This window comes from Anarrhichthys ocellatus, unplaced genomic scaffold (genome assembly GCF_004355925.1).
Source record: "Anarrhichthys ocellatus isolate YVR2014 unplaced genomic scaffold, GSC_Weel_1.0 scaffold19, whole genome shotgun sequence".
Classification (NCBI taxonomy): Eukaryota; Metazoa; Chordata; class Actinopteri; order Perciformes; family Anarhichadidae; genus Anarrhichthys; species Anarrhichthys ocellatus.
The window spans coordinates 6,439,918-6,452,862 of NW_022280049.1; the positions used below are offsets into that span (position 1 = coordinate 6,439,918).

Here is a 12,945-nt window from a genome sequence, read left to right on the forward strand (position 1 = left end):
CACACACACACACACACACACACACACACACACACACACACACACACACACACACACACACACACACACACACACACTATCTCTCATGCTCACTCCTACTCTTTCTCAATCTTTTTTTCCCTTTCTTTCTGCTTTACATCCTCTCCCTCCCTCTCTCTCTCTCTTTCTCTCTCCCCCTCTCTCTCTCTCTCACTCTCTATCTCCTGCTCCCTCCCTGGTTTCCATGGTGACAGCTGTGCGCTGCATAAATCACACTGATCGGAGAATGAGATAGAAGGAGCTTCTCTCTTTTATACATGAACACACAAACACAGTCGACACATACAACAAACGTAATATGCAGATCCCGCCGTTAGGACACACATCGGGTTGCTCTTACATTTTATGAATGTACTTCTTCTCAGACTTTCTCACGAGTCTGTCAGCTGACTCACATGCACGTTCAGCCCATTGACCACGCCTTCTGAGGGTGCCATACCTGTCTTCGAACACACCTAATTGGTTTAGCTGTCGTATGACTCTCTGTTATTGGATCATGCTTAAGAAATCTGATAAATTTTGTTGATGCCTGCTTTGCTGGACAGAGAGAGAGAGAGAGAGAGAGAGAGAGAGAGAGGGAGGCAGCATCAGCTGACCTTGAAAAGAAGGACCTCTTGATGGACGGCTGATGGGAGCGCTGGTCACATGTGATTGGCTAGGGGAGCAAGCCGGTCACAGGCTATTGGCTAGACAACGCTGTCCATTTGTGGCTCCCCTACCACACCCCCACCCCTCTGTGCTCTCACTGAGGACTTCTCTCATCATTCAGTGATACAGAAGGCTTGGATCAGCAACTTACAGTGAACACACACACACACACACACACACACACACACACACACACACACACACACACCCACACACACATTCAATACACGTTTACACACACAGACGATCACACGTATATCCATCGGTGCAGACAATATAATGCTCACGAGCACATCTGTGCGTCACACATGTTCTCATGCGCATACACACATTCATGCACATTCACAGTGCTGTGGAAAATCTGTGTGTAAATTACAGCTGCAGAATTAGACTTGTTATGGCTTGCTTGGTGCCTGTGGTGTGTGGGATGTGTGAATCCACTCTAATTGTGTTGGTGCACATGTATTTCACAGTCTCTCTCTCTCTCTCTTTTTATGCATAACATAAATTGTTGTGCAGGCTTTGTTTTTTGTTTTTTTTTTATGTCTGAAGTAGTACGAATGTTTCCTTATCAAACTAAACCTCAACCTCAAACACAACATTTCCAAATTAAGTGAATTTAATTTGTGTTTTCATCCTCAGTATCTTTTATGTGCTTGTTAGCCAGCAGTGCCGCCAAAATTAAGCATTTTTGCGAGGTTTTGAAGGGGCCCACGGGATTTATAAGCCCACTTGGATGTTCTCCAGTCTATTTACTAATAATTGTACAGGTAAGTAATAAAGAGGATGGATTTTACAACAATTCAAAGGTCGACATCAGATAGTAACATAAAACGCCATTATTGGAGCAGTCTCGTGCAATATGGAGTTTTGGCAGTCTATTAGTGGGCTGAGCTCACTCTAATGTATTTGTGTTGAAGTTGCTGGCTGCTGATGTCTCACAAATGATAAGTCTACCCTATGAATCCCTAACATTTTTAAATAGGGACTTTAGTTATGAGAGTAGAAGAGTCTCATGTGTTAAAGATGTAGTGTTCTATCCACACTCAGAGTCACCTTTTTTCCCTGTAGCGGGATCCTAGTGCTGTCTTACATGTGTTTTTAATTAATGCAGAGAAAATGAAGGTCTAAGCAATGAGGCAAGATGGAAATATCAATTAGATTACTTATTTAAAACATCATCTGTCCAACATCCTAATGCACCCTATAGGTGCTAATGTGTTTCTGGCATAGAGAGAGTGGTTTTTAAGACTTAATGGAGAACCCTTCACAGTGAATTCCTCCTCCTCAGCATTTGTGATCTGGTTTTGGAACATCGTGGGCAGCAACAGTAGAGTGTGCAGCAACGTTGTTTATATGTTTTACAGCTTTTTAAACATATGAGTAAATGTAAGATCCAGCCGTTAAGAAGGACTCACTTTGAAATTAAAGCTACCACAAGGAACTTTCATTTTGTGTTGATTTTGCCGGTATGGTAGTGTTTTCCAATTACCAGGGTCCATTTACAAAACCTCTGGTTTCCTAACAGCATATAGACGCATCGGTTTCAGAACCAGTTAGAAGTTCTTCACAGTAAGTTTAATGCAGTTGGGCATTGGAGTACATTCAGAGATGGGCAGTATTTCTATTACTTGTATTTGAAATACGTATTTCAATTACTTTTGGGTATTTTGGAATTTGTATTTGATAGGGCCGATAAAAATCAAACGTAATTTGTAACAAAATACTTTAGAGTGGAGTAATTTTGTATTTAAAATACTCGAAATACTTTCTCCACGAATCAAAAAACTGTTCACGAGTTCAGTCCTCAGATCTTCAAGTTCAACGAATTGTCTGTCAAGGTAAATATTTTATCTGAGTGTGACAGATGTTAACTAGCTTGATGTATAATTGATGTCTGGGTCTGGCTACATAGCCTATTGTATACACATGGTGATGGTTATTATATCAAGCTAGCGATCGATGCTAACATGCTAATGATGCTAGCATGCTGTCTAGGCTAGTGCATAGCCAGTGTTTAGCAAGTTAACTTATCAGTCGAGTAGCTGGCTATATAGGAAGAGGGAGATTGGGAGCTTGTATGTTCATGATAACCTTATCAAGAGACGTCTGACCATCTAATCTTGCACTGTATTACAAGTTATGCTGTATCTTCTCAATGTGAATGTCATAATGCCATATCAATTACTGGCAGATAATATAGTTCACAGTTAGCCAGGCTATGTCAGTAGATGTCCATTTGTTAAAAAAAACTAAAAAACATTAAATATCCATCCATCCATCCATTTTCCTCCGCTTATCCGGGGTCGGGTCGTGGTGGCAGCAGGCCAAGCAGGCTGACCCAGACTTCCCTCTCACCGGTAACATGTTACAGCTCATTCTGGGGGATCCCGAGGCGTTCCCAGGCCAGCTGGGAGATGTAATCCCTCCAGCGTGTTCTGGGTCTTCCCCGGGGTCTCTTCCCAGTTGGACGTGCCTGGAAAACCTCCAGTGGGAGGCGTCCAGGAGGCATCCTAATTAGATGCCCGAACCACCTCAGCTGACTCCTTTCGATGCGAAGGAGTAGCGGCTCGACTCCAAGCTCCCTCCTGATGACCGAGCTCCTTACCCTATCTCTAAGGCTGAGCCCGGCCACCCTACGGAGGAAGCTCATTTCGGCCGCTTGTAGCCGCGACCTTGTCCTTTCGGTCACGACCCAGAGTTCGTGACCATAGGTGAGGGTAGGAACGTAGACCGACTGGTAAATTGAGAGCTTTGCCTTCCGGCTCAGCTCCCTCTTCACCAAGACGGTCCGGTGCAGCGCCTGCTTTACCGCTGCAGCCGCACCGATCCGTCTGTCGATCTCCCGCTCCATCTTACCCTCACTTGTGAACAAGACCCCGAGATACTTGAACTCCTTCGCTTGAGGTAGGCACTCCGTCCCCACCTGGAGGGAGCAATCCACCGGTTTCCGGCAGAGCTCCATGGCCTCAGATTTGGAGGTGCTAACTCTCATCCCCGCCGCTTCACACTCGACTGAAAACCGCCCCAGTGAATGCTGGAGGTCACAATCCGAGGAGGCTAACAGGAGCACATCATCTACAAACAGCAGCTGACAGGTACCGGCAGGCCAGAAGGGCTGCAGCTGCGGTGGTCGCGAATGCTAAAACTCGGGCATGGGAGGAGTTCGGGGAGGCCATGGAGAAGGACTTTCGGTTGGCCTCAAGGAGGTTCTGGCAAACCATCCGACGGCTCAGGAAGGGAAAGCAGGACTTACCCCAGGCTGTTCTCAGCAGGGGGGGGGAACTGCTGACCCGGACGGGGGACATCGTCGGGCGGTGGAAAGAGCACTTTGAGGAACTCCTAAACCTGACCAACAAGTCCTCTGCAGAGGAGGCAGTGCCTGAAGACCTAGGGGGAGGCTCACCCATATCCCTGGCAGAGGCCGCTGAGGTAGTTAAAAAGCTCCTTGGTGGCAAGGCGCCGGGGGTGGATGAGACCCGCCCTGAGATGCTGAAAGCACTGGACATGGTTGGGCTGTCCTGGCTGACACGCCTCTTCAATGTCGCATGGGGGTCGGGATCAGTGCCCATGGACTGGCAGACCGGGGTGGTGGTTCCCATCTTCAAAAAGGGGGACCGGAGAGTGTGCTCAAATTACCGGGGTATCACACTAATCAGCCTCCCGGGGAAGGCTTATGCCAGGGTGCTGGAAAGGAGGCTCCAACCGTTTGTCGAACCTTAGATTCCAGAGGAGCAATGCGGATTCCGTCCCGGCCGTGGAACAGTGGACCAGCTCTTTACCCTCGCAAGACTACTGGAGGGGTTCTGGGAGTTTGCCCAACCAGTTTACATGTGCTTTGTGGAGTTGGAGAAGGCTTTCGACCTGGTCCCTCGGGGGTTCTTGTGGGGGGTGCTGCGGGAGTATGGGATGCCGGACACATTACAACGGGCGATCCGGTCTCTGTACGACTGCAGTAGGAGCTGTGTCTGCATTCTCGGCAATAAGTCAGCAACCATTAAATATCCAATTTATTTTATTTAAAAGGCATATTATGAAAGTATTCTTAGTTTTATTATTTCATACGTTCTACAGTTGGCCAGGTGGACAACATGTCACAGCAAGATGATGTTCAAGAAGGACCATCTGACACTGACATTCTGTGACTGTTCTTCCTTTTTGTGGGGTTCACTAGAGCTTTGTGTACATGATATAGCCCAAACCTGAATGCTCTGCTATACCAAATTGTGAGAAAATGGAAAATCCAGAAAAAAATATTTCCTATATTTTAAATACATGTATTGTATTTTGTTACATTTTCTGGCACCAGTATTTTGTATTTTATTTTGATACATTTATTTGAGGGGTATTTTGTATTTTGTATCAAAATACATTTTGAAGTATTTTTGCCCATCTCTGAGTACATTGTATACAAATAGAATAATAGTAGAACACACATTGAAGTGCCATTGGATTAGTTAAAGAAAATTGTTGTTTAGTTGTTGTTTATTACGGAAAAAATCTTCTATCACGATAAAGGTAATTTCGTATCTCAAAAAACATATATACGTATATCTCAATATAGGATGTTTTTTGGTAATTAATTAAATGAATAGATGATATGAAATAACCACATGGTTGTGTATCCTCTTGTGTGAATTAAATACTGAGTATTTTTATCATTTAATTAAGAAATTTGGTGCAAATTAATCTGATTTTTGGAGAAATTTGAGTTAGCATGTGCTTGTCATTAGACGACGTAATAGTATATCACGATATCTCGTTGTATGGTTTCATCACAATATGATTCCATTGAAAGACGATAAATTATCATATTGAATTACCGCCCAGCCCTGCTTCCTATACTCCACTGCTCATTTGGTCTTTAATGCCATGAAGTCATTTTGATGTCTGCTTAAAATAACTATACAATACAGACACATGCACATGCAGGAACATGCAGTATTGCCGAGATTAATTTCAATTGTTTACTTATTTGGAAAGGACAAATTCATAAGGATGTTTTAATACCTAAAGTGACTTGAGGCGTGATGTCAGCTGAGCTCAAATTGGAGTGGGAATTTGTAGCGATTCAATCAATCCGACACCGTCACACCCATGAAATGTGGACGTCCCATCCGTGAAGGGTAATTTCCTTCGGGTTTTTCCCAGGTCGACAAAACTTCCACGTTGCCCGAGGACAGCGTCCCAGGGAGGGATGCGCTCATTGGTAACCGGGCTCACCACTCACAGCTGCTTCAGGCTGACTTTCACCACTCATTTCCACACTTGCCTGCATACAAGCCTGACAGTCTCACCTCACACTGACTCACTCGACGATGAGTCTCATCTGGATGGTTGTTAAGTGGAGCTGCGGCGGTAATATCCATCTTGCAAATATAGTTTAGAAGTGTTCATTTTTTTTAAACAATTCTAAAGTATGTGCCAGTGGGGTAAACTAAGTTCATGTATTCTAATGCTAATTATCTCGTTTCCAAAATGATTTGTATTATTCTGCAAGTTTTTTTTTTAGAAAGTGATTTTGCGTCGGAGACAAATTGGATCATCACTTCCAACTGGCAAAGTGTTTTACAGCTGCAACGATTAATTGATTAGTTGACAGCTTCTATGACAGTAAACTGAATATCTGAGAACAAAACAAGACGTTTGAGGACATTTTATAGACCGAACAGCTAATCCATTAATCGAGAAAACGATAGACAGATTATTAATCAACAAAGAAAATAAACATTAGTTGCTGCCCTAATTTTATTCTAAGAAAAAGTATATATTTCAACTCTTATATCAAGACCTAATTAGTTTAAAGAAGAAATCCCTTCAAACCCACTTTGGTTGATCTAATTAGCTTAATGTTGAAATGTAGGGTACAGGCAACATGTCAGGGTATCCACGTCAGGTAAGTAGAGTTTAATTTCATAAGATGATTATGATGTCACTGCTCATTTTGCTATATCCCTCATTTCCTTCCTGTTGGTATTTGCCAGAGGAAGACCTGTTGGTCATAATGTCACTAATACAATTAAAGGGAGCCATGATTCCAGTGTGCATGTACTCCTGGTAATACAATAGAGTTTAATACTGGAGCAGGAGATATTTTTAGCTACCTAAAACATAAACAGTAAACGTCAGGTTTCCTCTCTAGACTAACCATGATGGACTTAGAGAATTCATAGTGGGTGGATCAAGAGATCTATGAAGAATGTCTTGTTGATGGAAACAATTTAGTCACAAACACATTGGTTGTATAGATATGATGACATCACACCCACAAAGCACGGTAAACGAGACGGGGGTCCGTGATCCAAGGTCGGTTGTCACCAGTCCGCCTTCGTTGACATTTATTTTCCGTAGCAAGGGAGAGAGGGCACAGCACTGAGCGCCGAGGGGCCACCTTCACCAGGGGCCTTCTCAAGATGACCTAGATCCGGTCGCCGTGCACCACCACGGAGGAAATACGCCCAGCGAGGGTCAGCCAGCTCTGGGGAGAGTTCCCATGAGGGGATCCTCCCAGACAGAGCGACCGTCCCTGACCCGCCAAGCGGGGGCGAAAACGTAAAGCAAAACTAGAGCATCATTGCAAAACATAGTGAGGCACAATAATCGTTTTATGTCAATTATCTACTTATCATAATTGCTGGAAGCCAAAATCGTAATTGAAATTTGATTGATTGCACAGCACTAACACGTCCTGTCCTGGACAATCATACAAGAATGAATATAAAATAAAGACATAACCTTAACGAATGTCTCTTGCTTTTTCCTTAAATGGAAAATGTCTTTCCCTTCTTCCATGTATCAGCAGCACAGTACAACGTGTTTGGCCATTTGTTTGGGACTTGTCTGAAGGAACTCTGAGAAATGTAGGAATCCTGCGAGTATCAACACACAGAATGTTCTGAGGAACACAGACTAATATTGAACACGTTTAGTCCTTGAAAGTGGGCATCTAGCAGAGCTCTGGCCACACACTGGGAACAGCACTGAGAGAGACAAGCTGTGTGCTGCAAATGTGATTGAGTTGACCACTTGAAGTAGTTTGCAGGGATTGATTAGTAGATCGACAGAAGGATTGGCTGTTATTTAACATTGGACGTATGGACAAACTGTCTGTCCTCTCCTTCTCCTCCTGTGTGTCCTAACCTCCTACTCATGTGTGTGTGTGTGTGTGTTTTGCCAAGCTTTAGAAAAAATATTCCAATCTGTGGAGTCCTAAATTTCATTTTAACACCTCACTCCTTTCTCCCACACATATTTTTAGATGAACTCACTGGTTTGGGAGAAGCCACAACTATTCTGTCTGGTTTTTAACATCGGTTGTGCTTCATGTATCGTGTGCTGCCCTGCCGTAGTGAAATGAACATGTTGACTGTAGTTTGTGTAGTGCAACACCTGGACTCATTCATACTGAAATCATTGGTTTTTTTCTCATGTTATTGAAGTGTTTTCTGAAAGGAAAGCTATTATTATATGTGTCCCCTTGCTATTGTTTCTTTCTTTTGTTTGCTGGCATTTATAGTTAATTTACTGTTGATTATTTCTAATGCATTTACTGACTGTGAAGCACTTTGTAACTTGCTTTTGAAAAGTGCAATACAAACAACGATTATTACTCTCAGAGGGGTTTTGTCATCGTGAGCCTAAATTTCTAATCTGTTCTGCTGGAATTGGCCTAAAGTCGCCCCTCCCACAATGAAACCTCATCTCTTTTCCACATATGGTACCTTGTTATTAGATCACAATACCCATGATTCCCTCATTGTCTCCTGCAAAAATATCCATAGCAAAATGTTGGACGAAATCAGCAAGGAGGCTGCTCATTTTCTCATGAAAAAACGGTTTGTCTTGACAAGAGTAAAGAAAGTTTAACCGGTGAGGTCGGACTTGATGCGTTTTTGCAATAACAACAAAGGTTCCTGGTAACTCATCCCTGTTTAAAATGGGAGTGAAACACACAATGTTTCCTGTAATGACTTCTAGCGAGCACTGTAAGGCGTAGAAAAGGCTCAGCCCGGACTATCATATTGATTTAAAGGAGTAGGAAGTTTGTATGTGTGTCTCCTAAAAATAAGTTCTCATGGCGGGATGTCCGACCACATCGGAAGTCAATCACTGCGTAAAGTGGGTTTCAATGTTGAATCGTCAACATTCAAATTTAAAGTGGGCCGTTATGGCGAGCATGTCCAATATTTACTCTCCTTTTGGCTCTTCTTTTGTCTCCACCAACCCCTGACAAAGCAATGCTCCACGTTCTGCTACGCTCTACTACTGTTTGCTGTTAGGTATGCGCTGCAGGGGCTTTATCAGAGCTTTTTCACAGCAAACAGCCGCCTGCTGCGTCTCATCTGTCACGCTTTTCTTTGTTTGGTTTCATCAGTCAACAGCAGCGTGAGCCAAGACCAAGTCTTGTTGAGTCAAGTCAAGATTCGACTGTGGATCTTGAAGATATAAATAGCAGAATTATTATGCCAAAAAATATACGATGACAGTGACAGTTATTCTTCAGCATAACTCAATACAAGCCAGGAGCCACAGAGAGAGAGAGAGAGAGAGAGAGAGAGAGAGAGAGAGAGAGAGAGACAGAGAGAGAGAGATAGGCAGAGAGAGAGAGAGAGAGAGAGAGATAGGCAGAGAGAGAGAGAGAGCATCTGGGGATGTTGAGATGATTTACTTTGGTGTGACGTGGAATTATACATCAAGAGTGTGTGTCGAGTCTGTGACAAGACTAAATCTCACAAAATGTGAGAACTGGATTTAAAGATGTGCTGCTTGTTCTGTTGTGAGTCTAGAAATCCTACTTAAATCCTACTTACATAACTGTAAGCTGTTTGGATGGTACTTCGAGGTTCTCTTTTTTACTTCCATTCTGAGTTTGTGTTTTCTTTCCTCCCATTCACTTCCCACTTGGGTAATTTAAGGATAATGCTGCCATTGATGTATATTTTCTTACTGTGGAAAAATAATGCCGTGAAAAAACAGAACCAGCAATGCGATAGTCCGTGTGTAAAAGCGGGTTATATGGCTACATTGTTTTGAAAGGATCAGTGATTTGAATAGCTGGGCGCTGTTCTGTTTTGCACAAACGAGTCAAAACTTATTTGGTGAGGACTATCTTTAGTGGTGGATTAATATCAGACATATCAAGCTTTGGGTGCAATACTTGTCGGTCTTGGACTTTCCATTGAATTTGTTGACAGTAAGAAAAATAAAGAATGTCAGATTGCCTCTAACTGAAGCTGGGGCGTTGTATCACCTGGTGAACGGACAGTACTGCCATTTTGTTTTCGTCTCATGATTCAGTCTGATATTGTGTTCATTTTATCTGCTTTGTTTTCAGTAAGGGGCTCGTACTTTTCTAACAGTAGTGACTGACGTGTCTGGCCTGTCGACATAGAGAGTGGTTGCTAGGAATCAATCATGCTTTGTAGTGCAAAGAGCAGTTCATTTAATGTTTTATTTTGTTTATTAAGCTGATTAAAACCAAATGCCAACGAGAGTTGTCTCTTTTAAAAGTGGACTTACAGCAACCCGTTTGGTTGCTCCTATATCTCATTTGTACACATTTTACTGTCGCCACTTTTCTGGCTCTCGAACAGGAATAAATTCCATCCGTCAAGGTCTGATTGGTTGTTTGTGTTCCCCACCAGCAAAACAGCCATCAATGACCACAACACCACACCTATTTCAATCACTGAAACAAATTCATAGTTATAGTTATGTAGTAGATATGGGCTGTAATTCAGAGGTCTAGACCCAGGTTAGTGGCCCAACGGACATATGGGATTTTTCCAGAGCTTCCGCACTGCGAATAAAGGCATCACCCTATCACGTTGTGCGGAACAATCATGGATGTATAACCAAAGTTTCCTGTCAAAACTATCCAATAGACATCAGACGACATAAATAGCACTCTTTCTCAGGATCTGCAGCATGTAATGTTCGGTATGTTGTTTCAAATGTACAAGATTTACGAGACTTACACAGACACATAGACCTACAGTGTCTGATCTGTCTGTCTCCACATGCAGCGTCTACTTAGTGTATGTGAGGAGTAAATGGAAGGATGCAGCAGAGCTGTGAGGAGCTGTGGCTCTGTACAACAGTTGTTGAGCAGTGTGTGTGTTAGGCCCACGTTTGTGCACACACGTCTGGAAAATATACCGGGTGCTTCCTTGGCTCTGTCTGTGTGTGTGTGTGTGTGTGTGTGTGTGTGTGTATATAAATGGTACTATATGGTGCTGACTTGTCTCTTTGCTTTAGCTTCTGTGTGCTTGTGCTGCCAGTGCTGGTGTCAGTGATGCAGTCTGTTGTAGTTTTTAAGGAAAGAAGAGAGAGAGAGTGGAACTCTCTGGAGACTGATGAAGCACATGCACGCACGCACGCACACACACACACACGTACAAGCCTATATTGCTCAATAGTGAAAATCCACTGCAGAGTTTCTGAGGGAAGATTTTTTTTCTCTATAAGCTTTCACTTTGTCTATACTTTTTAGGATTCAAACTGTAACAAAGTGCTTTTCCTTTGTGTGTGTGTGTGTGTGTGTTGTGTCATTGATTTTCCTCTATTCTTCAGCCATCTCTCCTGTGAACTCTGACCTTTTGTCTCGTGTTTTGATCCCGACATCTGAACCCTCACTAACAGATTTCCACATCAGCCTCACACACACACACACACACACAAAAAGTCACACTCACACACAAATCCGCGCACACTCGCACAATGAAATGAATAGATTAATTGAATGTCCGAAGTTAATTTCAATAATGCAAGCTTTAATTTTCTTTCTCCGCTCCATTCCTCTCTCTCTCTCTCTCTCGCTCTCTCTTAATCTCTCTCTCTGTCCAGCCTCTGCTCCTAAGCTTCGGCTGATGCGAGGCCAGTCTCTGGTGGAAGGGGACAAGCTAAACTTGAAATGCGAGGCGTCGGTGAATCCCAGCCCTTCCTTCCGCTGGTACAAAGATGGACACGAGCTTCAGAAAGGCAGAGACCTAAAAATAAAGACCAACAAGTGAGTCTGCCAGCTATATCATTCACACTCTACACACAATATTCACACCAAGTGGTTTGAAAATGCCCAAAATCCAGACAGATGACCGCTTCCTCAAACACATGCTGTACATACTGCGATGGCTGCTGGCGTGCAGCTCTGTTTTGGTGACCCTGTGCAACTTCACACTGCATCCAAACTGTGTAGAAAGTTGGACTTTTACTCACTTCTTTTTCTGTTTCATTCTTTTGTTGTAATCAGTTCCTGTAACGATTAAGTGAAACCTGTTTCTGGTTTGAACTTAGTAATTGTCCATTTGCCTTCATGGCCAGTCGCAACGAACATTTGTATAGTTATGAGTCCTTTATTGCTTCTCTGGGCTGGACACTAGAATTCAATTTCTCATTCAGTCAACGATGACTCTGCTGCTTTTCGGAAGCAACAATAACCGACACTCTCTGTTTGTCTGCTCTGTATCGCTCTCTCTTTCCCTCCTCTGCCCCTCGTTCCTCTTCACTGAAGAAAAAACTCAAAGGTGCAGATCAGTCGTGTCCGTGTGGAAGACTCTGGCAACTACACCTGTGTGGCTGAAAACTCACTCGGACAAGAAAACGTCACGAGTTTAATCAGCGTGCAGATCTGTGAGCAACGACGCATCAGTCTCTATGTCTGTCTGTCTGTCTGTCTACACAATCTGATCAATTAGGTTAACTTTTAACTATCATACACCAATGCAAATGTCCTTCTTGTATGCTTTGTTCTTCAAGCCTCCGTTCCTCAATATATTTGTTTCATAGTGAGTTCCTTTCATCCGTCTTTCTGAGAACTAAAAATAATACTGTGGGTATATCTGCTCTTGTAATGGCCTGTAGTTTAACAAGAATATGAGAGCTATTATTCTGTTAACAGTCAGCAACTTCGCCTTTCCACAAAGATTTTCTTAAAAGCTTTAGAAGAGAATAGAATTACTTGTGTTTATTATAGAATCTATTAATATCAAGGATGCAGGAATCTGATCAAAGTTAATTCAACGACTGCGGTCAGAGTGTGTTACGTGTTTCATCGTATAGCGTCTGTCAAGACCTGTCAGTGTAGTCTCGGTGTATCATTGTTGTCCAGCTCTTGTGTCAGATTATTTTATATGCTGTGTAAATAGGGAGATTAAAACAGTCATGAAACAGAAGTGAGGGAAAACAGAATAACGGATAACTTGTACATTTATCCGAAAGTGTCACGTTCGAAAAGAAGAAGACAGAAGTGTGTTGGGGGGG

The 12,945-nt window shown here is 42.9% G+C and overlaps 1 protein-coding gene across 4 annotated transcripts in view; it reads left to right on the top strand.

The window, feature by feature from the left end:
* The window catches only part of nrg2b (neuregulin 2b), a 66,016-nt gene that overhangs the window by 14,976 nt on the left and 38,095 nt on the right, over window positions 1-12,945 (top strand). For all 4 annotated transcript variants that reach the window (XM_031857648.1, XM_031857651.1, XM_031857649.1 and 1 more), the window contains exons 2-3: window positions 11,533-11,695; window positions 12,197-12,315. In XM_031857648.1, coding sequence (XP_031713508.1) covers window positions 11,533-11,695; window positions 12,197-12,315 — 282 coding nt within the window. The remainder of the gene's footprint in view (window positions 1-11,532; window positions 11,696-12,196; window positions 12,316-12,945) is intronic.